This window comes from Anabas testudineus, chromosome 11 (assembly GCF_900324465.2).
Source record: "Anabas testudineus chromosome 11, fAnaTes1.2, whole genome shotgun sequence".
NCBI classification, from domain to species: Eukaryota; Metazoa; Chordata; class Actinopteri; order Anabantiformes; family Anabantidae; genus Anabas; species Anabas testudineus.
Window position 1 is genome coordinate 11,999,955 of NC_046620.1, and position 20,667 is coordinate 12,020,621.

At 38.4% G+C, this 20,667-nt stretch overlaps 2 protein-coding genes across 4 annotated transcripts; both read right to left on the reverse strand.

Moving 5' to 3' along the window:
* Positions 1–165: 165 nt before the first annotated feature.
* On the reverse strand, positions 166–11,289 carry si:ch211-13c6.2 (uncharacterized protein LOC100000125 homolog). 3 transcript variants are annotated; one of them, XM_026347423.1, is made up of 13 exons: positions 10,996–11,289; positions 10,732–10,800; positions 8,371–8,395; positions 4,417–4,503; positions 4,194–4,333; positions 3,980–4,099; positions 3,834–3,858; positions 2,245–3,199; positions 1,824–1,938; positions 1,655–1,720; positions 1,435–1,536; positions 1,081–1,327; positions 166–737 (listed from the first exon to the last, which is right to left on the reverse strand). In XM_026347423.1, the coding sequence occupies exons 1-13, from the start codon at positions 11,047–11,049 to the stop codon at positions 493–495; spliced, it is 2,250 nt and encodes a 749-aa protein (XP_026203208.1). In that variant the 5' UTR covers positions 11,050–11,289; the 3' UTR covers positions 166–492. The 3 variants fall into 3 exon arrangements, with proteins under 3 accessions (XP_026203208.1, XP_026203207.1, XP_026203209.1); XM_026347422.1 differs by having other exon boundaries at positions 167–737; positions 3,813–3,858; XM_026347424.1 differs by lacking the exon at positions 8,371–8,395 and having other exon boundaries at positions 169–737; positions 3,813–3,858; positions 10,996–11,011.
* Positions 11,290–11,748: 459 nt separating this feature from the next.
* LOC113153697 (regulation of nuclear pre-mRNA domain-containing protein 1A) lies at positions 11,749–20,341 on the reverse strand. The gene is made up of 7 exons (XM_026347425.1): positions 19,974–20,341; positions 16,831–16,960; positions 16,336–16,442; positions 16,070–16,164; positions 15,780–15,906; positions 14,383–14,558; positions 11,749–12,758 (listed from the first exon to the last, which is right to left on the reverse strand). Exons 1-7 carry the CDS (start codon positions 20,122–20,124, stop codon positions 12,660–12,662), a joined length of 885 nt encoding a protein of 294 aa, XP_026203210.1. The 5' UTR covers positions 20,125–20,341; the 3' UTR covers positions 11,749–12,659.
* Positions 20,342–20,667: the final 326 nt, after the last annotated feature.

Below are 20,667 nucleotides of genomic sequence, written 5' to 3' on the forward strand. Positions count from 1 at the left end.
GATGTTTTCTTTGCTTGATTCATGCCAATAATTAGGGTTAAATAACTTGCCAGCTGAAAGATAATCATTCATTTAGCAATTATCCAGCGGAAGAAGTATTATACATTTTTATATTGAAATTTACATCATTACACCAAGATGTCTCAGAAATTCACAATTATCTACAATAAAATCCTCAAAACATCAGTTAAGTTCAATTAAATTAGTTAAATTTAATTAATGTGCTGCACAGTTAGATACTACTGAGGAAAATGAACAATAATGCTACTATTCTCTGTGGTCATAGCGTGAAGAATTTAAAGACGTGACTGCTGCAGTAGACAAGATTTAATGTTTACAGAAACACTCATTTTTTCACAAATGTCTAAAGCAAATAGTGTAAAACTAACAAAGGAAAGTTTATCAAAAATCAAATCAAAATCATAATTTTAAACCCAAGTATTATTTCCATGTATGGATATTTAATTTTTTAGAACTATGGAAATCTGAAGATCATTTCCTTGCTACAAGTTCTAAGAGCGTGGATGTGATTTTGTCCAGGTTCCTGGAGTACCGAGAGTCCCTATGCATCCTGGGTTCTTGTTCCACGTGTAGTGGAGTTGCAGAAGTGTGAAAGTCAAAATACTTCTCTGCAGCAGGTTTGGAGTCATAAGGATGCATGGGTTCTTGAAACCTTTCAGGATAATGTGACCCATCTGTTTGTGGTGTTTGAGACATCTCGGTCCACCCAAAAGGCTCTGGGGAAAATAAAATTAAAAATGCAAAATCATTTTTGACAGGGAGAACCAGAGTGCACAGCTTATTATTCACTACAGGATTCATTTATCACATAAAATCACAACACGAACCTAAACAATTGTGCACACTCTGCCCTCCAAAATAAAACAAATATCCTAGAAAACAGCACAAATTTGAAGTCGGTTTTTACACAATATAAATGGCTCAAACAGTACATTAAATGAAGAATATTCTGTCAAATCTGTTAAATAACTAGAACTTAGAACCTACTGAGGTATTCAGACTAAAATCATGTACAATAAAAGTTAAATGAAGTGCCGTACTAAACATTTTACACTTTACCTTCATAATGACTTCTGTCTGAGCATCTTGGCTCCCCGCCTCCAAGATCATGATATTCTATGTGCTGCTTGTTGTGCTCCTTCCAGCCTCTTCCTCTATGATCTTCCTTAAAGTAGATTTCCGGGCGTCTAAGGTCTGAATCTTCTCTGTGGTTTCTTTCGTAATGGTATCTTGGTGACATTGTGTCGTGGTCTGCTTTTAAGCTGATGTAATTGTTGTTGGTCAATGCGCGACCTTGGCTATTTTGCTACAAAAAATAAACAAAAAAACACTTTCCTTAATTTCAGCTGATCTACAGAGACTTTAACTACATGTTCCAGTAGAAAGACTGGCCCTGTGCAGGGTGACACATACCACATCTTTCTCCGATTTTCTGGACTTGAATTCTTTCAGAAGACTGCAAAGTTTGTTCTTCAAGAAGTCAGCATCTTCTGCATTCTCAATTTCAATGTTTTTCTAGATGGGGGAAAAGTGACAAGGACATAATAAAGTTAGGACCCCCCCCCTCTTTGAATGGCAGCACAACAAACACATCACTTCTGTGTGTGTTGCAAATACTAATGCAAAATCTTACCAGCATATCAAAGACACCTTCTGACCCAAAGCTACCTCTTTGGTAGCTTCCAGTATGATGTGGGCTCTAAAAAGCAACATGCCTCAAATCAGAACATCCATATAACACAGTAAACGAGTGCATATTACTGGTTAATCACAACAAATGGCCTAATTTTATGATTCCTTACCTGTGATTCTGTGTCAAGTTGTTGTGTTCCATGAATTTCAGGTCTAAACAGTGCACCAAATGCTCTAGGATGACCACCAAATTTTGGAGTTGGAGGTCCATGTTCATCAGTGAACCTTAAAAAAATAAATTAAACATGTCCAGGAGAAACACAAAGTGTTCTGTTAAACAATATAAAATATTTACATTTTAAAGCTGAGCCTTTCAGTTTGATCATCTCCGCTATCGCCTAGCGCTTGCTCAAATGGGATAGTTGGGTTTTCTGTTTAATTCTGTGTCAGGTATTTTTTGTAAGGTCTTAAACCATAAACACTGCAAAGTGCCTTGAGATGAGCTATACAAATAAAACTGAACTAAATTAAATAATAATATTAAATAAATAAATAGAGCGCAATCTTTACAGACCAGAAACAATCACTCACATCTCCTTTGTCATTTCCACCTCCTGTGCAGTGGCATCAGAGAAGCGACTCTTTTTCCTTCTTTTGCTTTGTCTTTCATCACTATCGTCCCCTTTCAGGAAGCGCCTGAATGGCTCTGGGATATCAGACATGGTTCTGGTAACTTGTCTCTGGCAGGTAGAGAGTCCTGTTCTGCCTTGCCCAGAGCTGGACATTGCATCCTCTAGATGGGTTTCTCTTCTTTCGTGCCGATAATCTCTGATAATATTGAACAAATGGTCCTGTGACAGTTCACTTTCCATAGGAATAGGAAGGCTCCCCTTCTTGGCCTCTGACTCACTTGATCCCTGCCTACCTAATCTAATCATATTGTCATGTCTTCCAGATTCCCTTTGCAGAGACCACTGGCGTTCATCATCTTGGAACACCCGTTGTGAGGGCTGATACTCAGCAGAACGATTTTGCCTACGCCGAACTTCCTCAGAGTAGAACTCCTTCAAGGGATCATTTTCTGGGTAGGGTCTTTTGTAAGAAGGAGCCTTGTCTGGGTAACATTCTACAAGTTGAGCCTGGCCAAGGGACATCTCCTCCCTAGAATGGTATATGGGGACACCACCTGGCTCAAGTACAGCCCTTGGAGAGGATAAGTTAAGTGGATCTTCAGCATACAGACGGTTATCAGGTTCCACATACTCTCGTCTGTACGTATTACTTTCCCTGTAATCTGCCCTGTGTAGCTCATCTTCCATGTAGTTTCGCCTGAGTGTATCGTCCCGTTGGTACATCTTTCTGTCTCTGTTCTGGTCAGACTCATCTGGTTGGAATTGCAGGGTATTTGGGTAACCTGTGGGATGCTTAACTCTGTTAGAGTACTCATTGCGACAGTCCCCGAGTTCTGGTAAGAGTGGTGGAATGTTGCGTTGAGTTGACCTCTGTGAGATATTTTGGTTCCCATTTTGCTTCTCCCTTGGAGCAACTAAAGAAAATATTAAACATGAATTGTGACTCATTGTCAAAAATTCAAAGTTTACACGTCATTGGTGTTATGGCCTTTAAGTATAAACTACGTGAAGTGACTTGTAAACTGTTGAACTGTAGATGAAATTCTGCCACAAGTAATATTTCTATTTATAAGTAAGTTCTTTGTTTGGTGACCAAACTATTACATACTGTATGTATATTATTGTTTGTATGAGCTGTGTTTTCATTGGTCAACTTTGATACATCATGTTGGAATCTTTGAGAAGTATTAAATGCATGGAACTGTTGGACTAATTGTGGCACTAATAAGTACCATCATTATCTATTTGTCTGGTATTTATTGGAAGTGCTAGATCTTAATATGTTACCCAATTATTGCCTAATACTTCAATGTATATATTGGTTGTTAAGTAACAAGAGATTTGAGAACAGGTCAATTACAAACTGTCTCAAATACACTGTTTATAGTGGGCACTGACAAGTTTTGTTTTGTTTTGTTTTTTTTATGAAAAATGACCGACCTGCTTATGACTTACTTCATAAGCATGATGCCAAAAACAAATTAAAGGAAGTCTTATAAAATGCGTAAAAAATGAATTTCAATGTACCTCTAGAGATGTTTAACTTGCCTTCATGCCCTCTTTTCACCAGTGTCTGAATCACAAAAGTAAACAAAGGACATAGATTAGTCTCAAACCTATTTTGCTATTATTTAAAAACCACTAATTATTAAAGATTTTCAGCATCTCTTGATACTGGAATATGTATGTCTCACCAATGGACTTCCTCGTCCATCCTGCCTCTCTATAATTTCTGCTCTGGCTCGTATGATCTTTCCTCCTTGGGTTATTATGGATTGTTTATCCCACGTAACCAAGTCTGGACGTTTCAGTTCCTACAGAAACACAAAGCAAGGCATTATTATTTCTTGCATTTACATAATTAAAAAGCAAAACAAAAGTTTTCTGGAAATCGTCAACATGCTTTACCACATATTTCTGTCTGTGTTTACGTCCAATCACATGATGCACCATTTCTGCTAGGTTTGCAGTGTGATGACAGAGCCTACATAAGTATCTGGGGCCTGCTGGTGGATCATTACAGGGTACTTCATCCAAAAAGCTCAAACCTAAGACGAAACAAAGAAAATAATCATTGGGAATAGAAATATGAGAAAAAAAAAAATGTATTCAAAAAATATACAGTATTCACCAATAATGGGCTCATCGAGATTCAGGTAATCCAGATATTGCAAAATGTCCGTAAATTCTGGCACGATGTGTCTTCTGACTGCACGCCCTGTAAAGACCAAACACTGATAGTTAACATGAGAAAACACTATAAAACAAAAAGCTATTTAAATAAGGCGTTTTGTACATTATCTTATAAAAGTGCAAACTTCTTCTGTTTCTCCACACCAGCGTGATCTGGATAAGACGGGGGGCAAGTTGCAAGAGATTCATTGAGAACTGAGTATTGCACCATCGCCCTCAAGCATTCTTAGTGGATGATCTTATATCCCGTGCATATGACAGGCCAAGAGGTATAAAAGGGAGGTGACTGAGGTGATACTGGTGCACTCTAGCTGCAGTTAAAGGGTCTGATTCTACAGTCAGTCCACACTGACTTAAAATGAAATCTGATTACTGCAAATGAGTAACCAAGTATATTTTTTTGTGATCACAACTGGTTCAGCTTTGAACTCTTTGAAGTTCTGCTCTACTTGCATCGACCGGGAAATTACCTCTGAACTAAAAACAGAGTTCAATCTTCTGCATCTTTGATGTGGCTATGCAAAAGTATTGAGGTAAAGGCTGATTTTTTAAAAATTGTGACGCATTACACCCTTGGTATCACGTCATAACTGAGCTGTGACCAAAATGGCTAAATACAAAAAATAACTGGGGAAAAATAACATCTGTTAACTTCAAGTATGAGCATGTCACAGCTGTATCATGTAGTATACATGACAATTCTTGTCACATAACACTGGAACAGGTTCCTCCAGGCTGAATGTTCGCAAATGTTCACAGGTGTTTGGAAGCAATTTCTTGGCTGTTTTTTCCCCCTTCTGGCTCTGAACCATCTCCCAGAAAGCTGAATCAAACAGTGAACTTACACAAACACATTTACATTTGGTGTGCTACTTCACAGCCATAAAATATGGCTACCAAAGGTCCTGAGGCACCCACGAAGGCACTGGAGTGCAACCCATTTGAATGACGGGTGAAAGAAACACACCAGCAGAGTTCACATCTCCACTCGCAAGCTACCACAGGCATCATATGAAATTCATAGAAAACATCCCACATTTATGTGAAAAACACTTCTCTTTGTAAACCAACACTGTATTCACAGAGATTGTTCCTGCATTAAAGCACCACACGGATCTTGGGGCAGGGGTTGGTGGGTGGGGTGCTGTTTCAAGTACCAGGGAGACAAAACAATACCACTTAAAAAGCTTAGTCAATGCTAAAAGTAACAGAACAGTGGGTTGAATACTCAGAAAGGACTGAACAACTCTGGAAAGTTGTTCTGATGGCATCCGTTTTATCTTTGGTCACAACGATGTCAAGATAAACATCAGAAACACAGTGTTAACATTACAGAGTAATCCACCAGGAATTAGCACTTGCATGTATGGAACTGGCCAATGCAGCATGGACATAGTGTTGAAGAAAAAGTTCAGCCAGGTCTCACTTTTTTTTGCTCACAGCTACACTGATGGAGCCTCTTGTGGTGCTGGTCTCTGCTGCCATTTAACACATTCCCACATTCAAATGAATGGGAATGTCTGTTTTGTTTTTTTTACATAGTACCTGTTCAACATACACTATCTAGCAAGAACAGTGGCACTTTGAAGTTTGTGAACCCTTTAGAAATTTCTCTTGAATTTCATAAATATAAAATGTGATGATATTTTTACTCAAGTCCTAAAACTAGAATATGACACAGGAAAATGATACATACTCATATTTATTGTGGAAAACTATCTAAAAGTATGTGAAACTCTAGTGTTATTAATTTATCTCATTAGCTCAGACTTAACTGCTCTTTGCCTTGTTTAAAGAAGAGAAGTCTGGGTCTTCACTGTCAGTCTGATTTTGACTATGCGGGTTTGTAGAAGTGTGTCATGGCTTGAACAAAGGAGATTTCTGAAGTCCTTAAAAGAAGAGCCGTTGATATTCACCAGACTAGATAGGGTTACAAAATAATCTCTCAAGGGTTTAGCCAGCCTTTAGCTGACTGTCAAGCAGATCATGTCTAAACGAAGAACATTCAACACCTCCGATACCCACCACATAAGTGGTGCACCAACAAAGATTACACAAAGAGTGAGGTGTGTCATAGTCCAGGTAATTGCAAGGAGCCCCCGGTGTAACATCTAGGTCTCTCTGACAGCCGCTAATATCCATATTGAGGATTCCACCATCAGGAGAAAATTAAACAATGATGTGCACAGCAGATTTGCAAGAAGAAAGCCACTACTCTCCAAAGTGAACATCACTGTCTTTCTACGGTTTGTTAATGGTTACATGGAAGCCAGATGGCTACTGTAAGAATATCCTGTGGACAGAAAAAACTAAGTAGTACTTTGTGGCTTGAATGAGAAACATTCTGTTTGGAGACAACATGTTTGTTGAAGGCACAGTCCACCTACTCACGACAAACAAGTAAGAGTTTTTGTTGTGTTTTTACAACAGTCACCATTTGAATATGGTAACACACTTGACAATGAATCAGGGTTCAGCTTTGGCTATTGGAAGGAATTATTCTAGGTGTGCTACTGGTCTGTACAGTTTTACAATGATGACCTCTATTGTACATGCATGTAGGTTACCTTTTTAATAGGCAACAGTCCCATAGGAAGCTGTGGGTCCAACAGTGTCCTTTCCCCATTTCAGCCAGGTCTGAGATGAAGTAAATACCCTTCAAGCATGTCCAGAAAGGACCTGAGAGGATCTAGCTGCACAACCATTGCTGAGTTACTACACACAGCATTCTTTTGCCCCATCAGGGGCACATATGGGGTCATGAAGTCAGGGTCAGCCAAGTCTAATGATGGATATTCAGGGGATTTAAGTTAGGAATGCTTTTGATTTCTGCTAAAGCTGTGCCAAGTACCTCCTGTTGTTTGGCCTCTAGGGGGGCAAGGAAAGCACCAGGACTTTATAGATTTTAATAACTGCTTCCCAACCAGTTTGACTATACATATTGTATATCATTGGATACAGGGAGGTTTTGGGCAGTGGGAATACTGACCTCTTTCATCCTATGCAGGTGCAAATAAGGGAAGGATATGGACTGGGCCTCAACCAGGCCTCTTAAAAGTCCAGCTGTAGTCTGGTTGGCTGCCTGCTTGAAGGCAGGCTCTGCCCAACCACGACACACCAGGAAGAAGTGCTTACAACAGATGGAGAAAAGTATTCTGAGTTGTACAAGCAAAATCTAAAAGAAAGTTTCAAGGTATCCATCCTGATGTTAATCCCATAAAATGATAATTTAATATGGTGTGGGAGGACCTAAAACAGAAAGTCCATACGAGATCATATTTATGCAGAGGTAGACAAAATTCTAAAGCAATCGCAAACTTCCAAGCACCACAGTATGTGGACAACATCCCACTAGTATGATTATTAACAACTCATTCCACATAATGAGCATTAATCTGCAGCTACAGCAACCTCTACATGTCTAGGAAGGTTCTCCCCATGATTTCAGAGGCTGGCCATGGGAATTTTCTCTAGTTCAACCACCAGAGAATTGTTGGATGATAAGTAGTAGTAGTCCGTGTTGCCATCCGTCTGCAACAAGTGTTTGGTCAGCAGATTTCAGGCTCTGTATAGATCCACCAAGATTCCCCTTACCTGGAACTAAGAGTCCTGAGCCACATCTTGAAAAGCAACCCTAGCATATCAGTGTAAGTGGGTTTATATTTGTGCTGTATCTGAATTCCAAGTTTTGTATCAAGTTTTGTATGTATAATTGAAATTCATAATAATTAGAGGATCAAGCTCACTAAGGGATCTAGGCTAACAATGCCTTCCAGTAAAACCACACAATAGATTTAGTAACTTTCAAGTGTAGACTGAATGATCTGCAAATTATTATCAATATAATCAACACCAGAAGAGAACAATATGACTGGAGATTAAATCTACTTACCGGCAGCAACAATGGAATCCTCTTTCTGCCAGAGATGAAAGAAGAGCAATTAATCACCTAAGTCAGTAAGTGCTGGGTAAACAGGATGACTAGCTAGAGTTCATCACTGCTACAAAGAGAGACACTGTTAGCAACAGGGCAAAACAACTTTAGGAAACAATTGCAAACCAAAACCACAGCTCACTTGAGGTGCGGTAAAGGTATATATGCTCACCTGACATTAGGTATTTGTTATTCATAGAGAAGTGCGTCTTTCTGAATGTCATTTTGACAATTTGTTTTTTTTTTTTTTTTACACATCTATAAGCAGCCTTGCATAAAACGTTACAGTAATGGATAATTTTATGCAAAGAAGAAGTCTCCAGTTTTTCTGAATATGATGAAGACACATGAACTGACTTTTCTCCACGGTTTCATGCACACATAGAAATGAAGTTGCTGGATTCAACTGTGTACAGTACAGCCTTTTAATTGGCCTTACTCATACCAGACTTACAGGCTGTGTAATTCCAACCTGAAGCATATTTCAACAGTTTAAATATATCTTCCTCCTACATGCATGGACAGCGAGCTCTGCCAGTGTAGACACGAAATAGTGAGGATGCTGCTCACATTAAGTCATTTAGCAGATGCCTTTTATCGAAAGTGACTTATTGAACATGTAGGGATCACACACACCACAAAACACTTATGGTTCAGGATCTTGCCCAAGGACACATCAAGGCACGTAGAAGAGATGGGCATCTCCTGACCCTGCAAGTAGTGGACAAGCCATTCCACCTCCTGAGCTCCAGCTGCCTGTGGTGTTCCTGTGCCCACATTGTGAATAACATGTGGGCAAGATTTTAGCTTTTGACAAATTATTTTCCATGTTTATTATTCTTCAGAGTGTTATGTTTTCCTCAGAAAACACAAGGGTCCTATAGACAAACATCAGGATATTTACATGTGCTTGACCTGGAAATGTTCAAATCAAAGCCAGAGCATATGATTTCCAAAAACCTTTCAAGAACCTAGGGTGAAAAATTTTCACAAGGCTTTAAACATATTTCTCCATAGGAAGCAGATACAGAAACTTGCCATATGAATATAAAAGTATATGTGGTACTGTGGTTCAAGGATATCCTCTATATGAAACGATGCACAAAAAGGTCCAGCTAAGAAAGGACGAGAATCTCCAAACTCTGGTCCACATAATGACTAAAGCCATTATGCAAAGCAAAATGAGTCAAATCTTTCTCATATTCTTGTAAAATTATGTAAAAGGACTCTGGGTTTTACAAAACCACCAACAACCATTCCAGTGGTTTATTGACTGAGTGAGCTTGAGTGATGACTGACTAGAGGGCTGCACCAGTGGTGCAGAGCTTAGCATTGTCGCCTCAGTTTGTATCCTTTGTGTCCTCCTCCCCCTGCGTGGGTTTCCTCTGGTACATTGGTTTCCTTCCAATCCCCCAAAACATGCAGGTAAGGTTAAAAGGCAACTGGTAATGGCTGGCTGTCTTTATGCATCAGTTCTTTAACTGATGTCCTTCCCAGAATATACCCAGTGCCCAGTGTCAGCTACAGACTTCATCCACCTGATGTTAGGCAGATATAGCTTAAAGATGACTGACTGGCAAGGACAAATGCAATTTCAGCTATGGGAAAGGGAAATATTGTAATGCAAAGCAGTAACAGGGCTGCTTTCTCTAAACAATGAATCCTACTGTACTGGCAAGCAAGTTGTGTCCATCACAGTTGTCCACATAAGATGACGAAAGACATGAGGACAAGGCAGATCAAATATGTTGCTCTTCGAAGACAAAGTACCCCTCCAGTACAACTAGTCTTTGCGAGGACCAGTGAGGGTAAGCATTCCTTGAGCTTGGTCTGTTGCTGTTGCCAAAGAGGTAATTGACCTTTTTCAAGTAATGGTCAAGGATGCAAAATGTAAGCACATATGAAAAACATAATGTCCAAAGAATTTCAGCAGTCTGACCCAGACGAAATGCAGAACACCTTGCCTGTTGTTGCCAACCTGGTACTTACTCTACTGGAAGTTTAATTCGCTTTGGCATTACATAATATATTGCGTTTGGTTAACAACAAAGATGCAAGGCCACAGGATTTAATGTGTGTCCAGGGAAAGTCGGATATTTCAAGATCGATCTGGTGTCTCCTCATTTGGTGTTTTCATCTTGAACCTGTGAAAGACTGATGACTGAATCAAAAGAAAAAAAAACATTTTGAATCCATTTATCAGTGTCCACTGACACCTTATACTCCTTATCAGTGAGTAAGCTTTTAGCTGTGTTTTAACTGAACAACATACTTCCAGTGACTGTGTAGCTTTTTACATGAGTAAACAGTGCTGTGTACCTTTATATGCCCTGGTGTAGTCAGGTGGATCTTGTATAAGGTTTCACCCCTTAAGGATTTCTCACAGACCTGAAGTAAAACACAACAATTTGATCAGTTTTCCTGTTTTATTGTTGGGCACATAACAAAACTAAAGCAGAGTATCTAGACCTGTAAACAGTGAGTAGATTATTATTACAATAAACATCCTAATACCATCACAAACTGTAACTATGACAAACACTGAAAACCATACTACGTTTTTTGATCTTGCAGCTTTCTTACCGTGCATTCAACAAATTCCGTCTCTTCTTCGTACGGTGTTTCGAGGTTTTCCATTTTGTTTGGTCGATGTTTGTTGACTGAACTCCGGGTTAGCTCCCAACAACTGAGCTAGCTAAGAACACGGCTGCCCAGCTAGCAAAGGTCCAGCTGGTAAATAAATTGTATTATTACACACATTTATAATGGCTAAACTTGTATAAACTATATGCCCTACGCCATTTTAGCGTATGTGTTGTTAATATTGTAGCTTTGATTTAAATAGCTTTCTGCTAACACTGTCTGTTTACGCAGCCGACGGATCTGGAAATATGTGACTTCCTGTTTGTTCACTTGCCGTAGGAAGCCCGCGCGGGCGGGGTCATGATAATACCATTTCTTTTATCCCAAAATTGCTGTTCAGCGTGAACTAAATTGGTTTTACGTGAAGTAGCTTGAAGCCCATTCGCCACTGAACAGCAATGTTGCATAAGCATGATATGGATGACTGAAAATCTTTACAGACACCGCACCGTTACCGCGAAAAAAAAAAATATTGCGGTGTAAAAACGAGCGCACTGCATTTCAAACATTATGCAGCACAGATTTTGAAGGACGCCCCCTGTTGGTCTCAATCACAATTGAACTAATATTCAATGATCTCATCTACAATGAGGACTGAAGTACAATATAATATATTTAAACTTTTTTATTTGGCTCTAATTAGAGTTTGTTTTATATTTACAAAAGAACTATAGTTTATGAATGCAGCTTTGGAAACTGGGACACTTGACAAAGCTGTGTGAAGCATCTGCACAGCACTCGGCAGAATTATTGATAAAACTCTGTAGTATGATTTGTATGGTACAGTAAGTAAGACACACAGCAGAGTCCTTCACTCGTAATTTAAGTACCATGTAGGTCGAAGTAATTTATTTGTCTGAATGACCATTTCACAAACCATGTTGACATGGATTCAAAGTGATACAGGTATAATTTCATCATATTTACATTTTAAATATGTACAATGGCCAATGGTTCAGACACCCCTCTCACAAAGAGGCTTTATGTAAATGATACTTACATATGTTTTAATAAAATGGCTTACTACCCAGCTTCAGAATATGGTTTCCTAATGATTTCACAAGTATACCATCTTCTTCAGACCAACATCACACTGCATTAAAACACTTTTCTAGAGCTAGACAGATACACTTACAACAGAAAGAGTAAAAGAAACGGCAGCAACACAAAATGCTGAAAATTGTAATGAGGGATCACACTAAAGGAATAACGTCTGGTGCATTATTCTAATTCACTATAAATACAAAAATATCCCACCAGCATTGTCTATACAACTTTAAAGCTGTTAAAGTTAGATGGACTGAGCTCAGAGCGTAAGAGCCTTGTGTCTTATAATTATTCATCTTAATGTACAGTGCACTCTTAACATACAGCAGAAGGAGATGAGCTCTCAGACAGAAAAGGATAATGTTTCTGTTAATAAAAGCCATGTGGACAAATGTTGAAGACAGAGAATGAGAACCAGAGATCACCATAAAGGGACATGGACACGTTTCAAAACCGAGAGCAGAGAACTGTGACAATTTCACTGATCAAATATCTAACAGACAGGTTGAGATGTTTCAGTAGCAGGAGAGTCAGGTTTGTGGTGAGGAGGTGGAACTTTAGTTTGAAGAGTTGTAGAGTCCTCCCGGAAGATTGTTCAGACGCGATCGCAGCTCCTTTCGGACCTGGGTCACCCTCGCTAGTTTGCGTTTGTATTCCTGAAAAAAAGATTCAGAGCAGAACATGTCAATGATGCATGAAATTGTGCATTTGTCAGTCAAGCAATGTTTCAGGGACACACTTTACAATAGGTGGAGAAAGGGTAGGTGGTGTAAGAAAGGAACTGGCAATAATCAATCAGAAAATTTAAATAAAGGATATAAACACCACATAAATTAGAAGCAAAGTTTTGTACCAATGTAATGTATTTAGATTGCATTGTTTATCACAGAAAGTGATAACGTTTAAGTTAAGATTTCTAGCCAGAGATGGACCGCTGAACATGGCCCACATGTTGTCCATTACAGTAAGGCTCATTAGAAAATGCTACCGTATAAATTGTAAAAGAAATGTCTGTGTGTATCACAATAGTATCACTATATTTACCTACCCTAAAACTATAAAACAAATGAAATGTAACTGAAACAAATTTACATTTCAATTGCTTTTGATAAAATACTAAAAAACTTAAAAATAGAAATCATGTATATAAATATATATATATGTCTTTACATTTTACATATATTGTCTTTCCATTTACATTTTATTCGCTTTTATTTTTCCAAAGCGACTTACTAAATAAAACAGTAAGGAAGGTTTTGTTTGTTTTTATATTATGCGCTTATTACAAGTGAAAATTACCAAGAGTACAGTCATGACACTACACTGAAAGCACTCAAAGGCAAACTTGTCCAATAATTTTTATTACATAAACCTTAAACGTACAGTAACATTAAGTATCACTCAAATGTTTTAGCTCTGCTCCAAGTTGTCCGAGTTATATTTTTTGTATTTGATGGTATGTTGTGCAAAAAGAACATTTTTCTCAGGTCTAGAAAAAAAATGCAAAACATCTAAACCAGAGCCCTAAAACTTGGTTTAAAATTTCTTAGCATACTTTGACCTGTAACCATGTATTTTCTCTACTGACCTGAGTTTGATTTAAACTAGTGTGTGTGCATGCATTTACCTGGTCAATACCACAGAAACTGGTAATAACTATCTTTTAAACTGAAGAAGTGCATGCAGCACCAAGATCTACAAGTGTTAGAGCAAAATGAAAGCACTCACAAAACCATTTTCATTTTTTATTTTCAGTTTTTATTACAAGACTTGACTGAATGAAGATACAATAAAAATGTTTTATCCTCTTGAGGTCCTGTGAATAAAGGCTCGACAGTTATTGTCACCACAAAAAGGCTAAAAATGTGAAGTGATCAGTGAATCTGGATCAAAATCACTATTTTAAGTTGATACTTACCTTATAGGATGTACACATTAAGTGAACTAAGCTAAATAAAAAAGGCTGAAATAAACAGAGACAAAGGTAAGCCTCACTTTGTTGTCAAGTGTGCTTCTAATAAGGAATCATTCCTCTATTTGTGATTGCAGCAGACCAACATTCACTGAAATCTGCAGTCACAGTTAATAAGAAAATCAGGTAAATCTGCAGGAATAATGCAACATGCTGAAATTCACAATAAGAAATGTTACTGAAACAAACAAACAAGAAGTGTGAGAACAAATCTACATGCATGAACAGTAAGGGTGAATAACAATGACTCAAAGGTGAGGTAGACAGGACATACAAAGACAAATTGAGAAGAAAAATGATTTACGCACTTCAAGTTTCTGCTCGTTCTGGGCCAAGCCGTCCTTCTGGCTTTGCAGGAAAACCGTTAGAGTTCGTGTGAGCTGCCTCCTGTCGTCAATCTCTGCCGCCAAGCGACCGCTGTAGTCTGCTAGCAGCATGCAGGCCTCCTCTACAAGCCGGGACAGCCGTTCACCTGATTCTTTATCTAAAATCATATAAAACAGAGAGCAGGCGGCCGTGCTTAGATATTGCCACCAGTGTAGACGGTTATCCACCCGCACAGGTACAGTCAGTGAGTTTATATGGATCAAGTAACCACCTGGTTACTGGAAATCTGAGTATACATGCAGCAAAAGAGTAATCTGATTCCTACTCAGCCCTCGGCTGATTTTAGAGCCATGGTTCAGAGATTTAAGCTGTGGGGACACAAAAGAAGCTTCCCAATCCCAATTTTTTTAAGCCACAGACAGTCACAGCGCTGCTATTTACAGCGCGGTCTGAATTAAAGAAATACACGGTGAAAAGTGACTTATTTCGAAGTCTACGGGGGACATTGTGTTGGTTTCAGTTTTAATTTAATTTTGGGCGCAAATTTACTTAGCAGAGAGTGTCGGCGTTCTCCAGGAGAAATCTACTTCGAGAAATCAGGTTTTTCTAATCCCTTACCCCGATTACAGCAACCTGGTTTCCTGTTTACATGACACTGTATGCATAAGTGGACTGTATGCTTTACAGTCTGTAAATATACAGTGCATCAAAATGATTCAGTGGCTTAAATGTGTTGCATGTGTCTTTGGATTTTCATACAAAGATAGAAAGAAAAAAAAAAACAAAAAAACAATTACTCAGGAGTCACATCTAATGTCACAGGTGTAATGTTTGGGGTATCTTCATCTGTTTGTCTTGCTTACCAGATTCCCCTCTCACAAATTACATACATTTTATGTTTACAGGTACTTAGGTCACCCTGTTACAATAGCCCTCTCAAGTATTCAGGTTTCTTAAATGTGATGTAAACGCAAAACCTGGTTTCCCGTATTAAGGTAGAGGATTAGATAATGCAGATTTCCTTAGATAGATTTTTCCTAGAGAAAGACTATTTCTCTACTATCTATTAATGTAACCACTCACAGGGCAATGTCTCCTTGTTTTTAATGAAAGTCTAATACTGAAACAAACAAAGTGACTTGTAATAACTTTGTTTACATAAACCCTGGTTGCATGTATTATACATAGCAGATACAATAGTGTTAAGGAGAAAAGTTAGTTTTAAAGACATGTCAGTGGAGCAGATCATTTGTTTCCATGGATGCTAACCCTGGTTAGATTTATTCACTCATTACCATTACAAACAATTCATTACGTAACAATTAATTACAAGTGTTCATTTTTTGGGAAAAGACGTGTGCCGTTTCCTGCCTCCTACCTGTGATCCTGTGAAGCAATGACGTGTCCTGTACCTCAGCAGGAAGGGAGGAGATGCGCTGGCGCAGCACTGAATCACTAGAGGCTGCATTCTCAAGCTCCTGCAGAGCTCGGATTAATTCTGCTGTCTGACCACAGGGAGGAGAGAAGTAAAAGCAGAAAGGGGTATAATAAAATTAGTATGCAATTGTCAACACTGGAGGAAACATAAATTAAGAATAAACTGTAAATACTATAATTAAATTGCCTATGTTAATCGTGTATTTATGGCCACATTGTCTAGGACGTCACCTGTGGGGGTTCAGCCAGGGAGCTCTGGGAGGCAAAGTCTTCATCAACTGGCTGGATCTCCTCATATGACCTCTTCTTACCCTTCTTGTCTCCATCTAGGATTTACAAGGAAAAGGTGCAATGCAAACCATTACATAGGAAGGTATGAGAAGTATGGTTTCAACTTGCAGACTAGCAGGGTAAATAGTCAGACAATAGCTTATTGTTAGAAAGAGCAACGAGTTGAACCTTACTTATGAGAACAGGTTAGTGTTGTGCGAACTTACACAGGACTTGTGACAGCTGATCGAGCAGGTTGTTCTCATACACACCTCGCTCCTGCCAGATGGACAAAACCCGACCCAAATGTTTCTTACAACCCTCCTCGCCCTCTCTGGACAGGAAAACAATACAGAACAGGAATAAAGAAGCTAATAAAATGCATCCCACTGAGTAGATAATTTTTCACATTCATACGTTATCATTTACAGTGTGCTGACATCAGCTGATGCTGATTAATTAAAAATGTGCTGATTGCCATTCCCAACCTATTTGGTAGATTAAATAAAACATTATATTGGACTTTATGGTAACATTTTTTTTTTTTGCCTTTCCTAATTTTTCATAAATCACTCTTGGATGTCAAAAACAAAATTCTTAATTATGATTCAGTTCATTTAAAGAATAATGAGCAACAGTTAAAAACAAGTAAAATAAACCGAATTTCTAAAAGGTGACTCAACCACAATTAATTTTAGCAGTGTGTTAATGGGAAGTCTGACCTGTAAACATGTTTAAACGCATCAACGATGACTGGTGCAAAGTCCTGGGTGAATTCTGGTCCTTTTCTCTTGCTGTTTTGAATGACGTCATTGGCCAAGTAAAGGAAGGTCAGCTTGCGTGATACCTGAGCTGCGTGCATTCAAACGTACAAATACACATATTACAGTGTGGCCTTTAGCTATACAGCTAAGGATAACTAAACATAACATATTAAAAAATAATCAATACATAATTTAATGTACTGAAACAAATATTGATTTATCAAAATGACCGTCAGAAAGGTACAGTGTCCTGACAAGGTTCCTGCCAAACATGATGGACCCCACCTGATGCAAATTATTTATTTTGTTGTCACCCGAGGAAAGAATTCACTGCCAATATTTATTAGGACTCTTTTCATATTCTTTGGCAGAGCCTAACCTTGAAATAACTTTCCATTTTGGACACAGACTGTAAAGGTTGAATATGTGCAATGCCCCGCACACTAAGCAGTCACTGAATTTGTTTTTTCTTTTTAGCCATGTTCAGTCCCCTAGTAAGGATCTAATACCCTCCCCCATCTTTATGAATTCTCAGTTTGGTTTCTTAGTCGTTGAGGAATATCCTGACCACACGGTGACACAACCCTGAAGAAAATTAAGAAAGCTGTGGTGTCCACAGTTTCTTCTACAGCCTCGTTCATGTGGTTAGTCTTAATTGGAAATCACTGATGTACTTATATTTGTTGCATTGCATTTGGTGAATTTGGTGCCTGTACTTTTAATATAGACTACCTAACCAACTTGTTTTTAAATGTAAGATCTAACAACAAACACTTAAAATAATAGTTATTGTAACATGGTACCATTTTAAATACTTCCTAGTACTATAGGGTGTACTTCATTGTGAATTATATTGTACATATAAGCCCACATGGCTAAGATGTTCAATTTGTTGTTTTTATTTTATGCTCTCTAATCAAAACGCTGATTTTGTGTGTCCCACAAATCCACTAGCAAATATTCCATGGCTCTGTAACATTATACACGTAATGATGCATATGTCTTCGGACAGGTCACAGTCAACACTGAACTAGCTTTAAAGCTCCAGAGAAATGTGCCATATCTATCCCCATTGCTATTAACACTGCACACTCCTCAGGTAAGCTCCTAAAATACAACATCCACTTGAGATATCATTAGGTTGTTGACTAGCACCCCAAGGAAAAGTGTGCCACTAAAGCAGAACCCAACACCCATACAACATACTTTTTAAAACTAATTCCAAACAACATTTGCAACAGCTTGATGATGTAGTCACACTTAAATAGCAACAGTAGGTTAGTGATCCACACCTTATAGTTGATGTTTTGAATTGTAAATTAATAAAAAAAAAAAAACATGTCACAAATCTATAGGCCACCAATTACATTATATAAACATATTATTGGAACTATTAAACACCCCATTAAACAAATCAGAGGTCACAGTGTGTTTACAATTCAATGTTGATGCAAAAAAGTGGAAGTTGTTGCTAGACAGATGAGCATTTACAAGAGTTTAACACTGTATTGAAGAGTCACAGAAAAACAGGCTGGCTATACCTTTAAGTACTAAACTGACTTATAAACATATCCTGTATCAACTGAATATCTACAGCCTTTGGAGCTTCAAGCGACATACAGCATATGAAATTGTGCATCATTGTGCCATTGCTTGAGAAAGAAGACGAAAGGAAGGTTATTAATAAATCACTTTTTGTAGGGATAACATTTTTTAAATCTCAGGAGAAATGCAGGATCCTCCCAGTATCTGGGAAAATCTAACTCCAATGAGTTGCACTGGTCAATTGAGGTTAAGACACTGAACCAGGATTGTTGTGCTATCCCAGTGACCCACTTGTTTCTGGTTTTCAGTAAACACATACATTGAAAGTTCTGGAGGAAAGGTAAACTTACGAGTTATAAATCAGAAGAAAGCAGATACATGTAATAATATTCATATAATAAATGTTCATTCTGCACCTGTAAAATCATGATGGAGCATAATTTGACACTTGTTCATCAACAGTATTGTGCTTTGTTTTTGCACTGACAGCTGGAAGCCAACAACCTCCTATATAGTTATATAACTGCAAACAGTGTGCAGCCTTAGCACTTTCCACACACGACTCTTATATCTCTATTGTCTCACTGCATATTTAGGGTTAGACAAGTCTTTTTTCGTTAGGGCAGTAGAATGAGCTGTAAACACATAATTCACATGTTAGCACATTTTAAAAGATATTATGTAAAAAACTATATATATTAATTAGAATATATAACTGTGTTGTGGTTTCCACTATCAGTGACATCTCAATTTATAGCTGCAAAATGCTATTTTTGTCAGACATTTGTAAGACAAGCAGGATACAGCGGATTTAATGGAGCGATTTCAATAAAAAACCGCCTGTTGCTGCTGTAGATTAGGTTGATGACAGCTGTTTGCAGGCCGGTAAACAATAACAACACTGACTCTGAAGCTGAAATGTTCTGCACAACAGAGAGCAGTGGCTGTATTGGGTGATAAATCTCTGCAGGCTAATAAGTACAAACAATCCCTCTCACATTATACAGTAATGAGCTCAGCTGTAAAAACACAATTTGTTTTTATTAGTGCCGCTTTAAGGCTTTCGGCATATTGAGAATGTAATATCTGCAATGAGGGAGTCAACCTGAGTACGGGCAGTGTCGAGGGACAATTCACCACATGTATGTTACACAAAGATTGAAAACAGCACCGTCCTTTTACAAATTTACTTCCTCACTTTCACACAGGCAAGCAAAGCGTTAACAGTGAAATAGGTATTTAAATGTGGTTAAATGCCTCAAGTGTTATCATTAGACAATGGTGGTTAGTCGCTCCCTTTAAACTGGTAATGTGGACGCTTAGCGGTAAAAGTTGGCTAGCCTCAGCAGTTAGCATAACACATTATTATCTATCAGCGACACGACATTAACTTAAATGTTAGCTAAGTGGTCTGAAAGTTAACGTAAATTGATGATTTAGCCAAAGCTAGCCCACTCCTGTAACCTAATGCGACGCATAACATCAACTTGTTTGACTTGTGCAAGCCTGTTAGCAATCTCAATAACGAGGAACTTGCTAGCTCATAACAACCTTACCTTTTTTCAGTTCGTTGAACCAAACAGTCACAATGGTCTTCGAGTGTTTTCTATGATGAATGAGCCACAACGACAACGTTTGCACACTTTGCTGAGAGTTGCTAAGCTCGGATAGTTTCTTTTCTAAAGCTGCCTCAGAGAAAGCCGACATCTCGGCGAGACACTGGGGGGAGCAGCTTTAAGGCGTTTTAGTCCTATAGAACAAATTAACTAGTCACTGCAAAAAGTTTAGCCATCCAAAGTATATGCCGTGCGAAAGCTTTCCTGCGTTAAAACAGCTTCTCCTCCTACCACCGTCGTGTGGGTGCTGCTGAAGGGTGACCGCCTGCCGGACTAGGACTCAGCTCTGCAGCCTGCACGAAGCCTGTCCGCACGTCTTTACGACAGCTATGTGGCGTTCACGTCAGCTGGGAATGTGCACTGCTCTTCCTACAATTCCCATCAGCATCAATGACAAGGCGTTAGCTCTGACACTTCACATCATATCAAGTTCGGGTTTATCAGATTATATTTTCCTAGTGTTTGCAAAATACAAGATCATTTATAATGTTTAATTATTAATTTAATTGCATTGAAAGTTGGTAGGATATTACTATTATTCTTCCTATTCTTACATATACAATGAGGATAAAATCGCTAATGATTTTAGCTTTTGCTTTTAAGTCTTTATTTGTACTACATTGTAAACACTTAA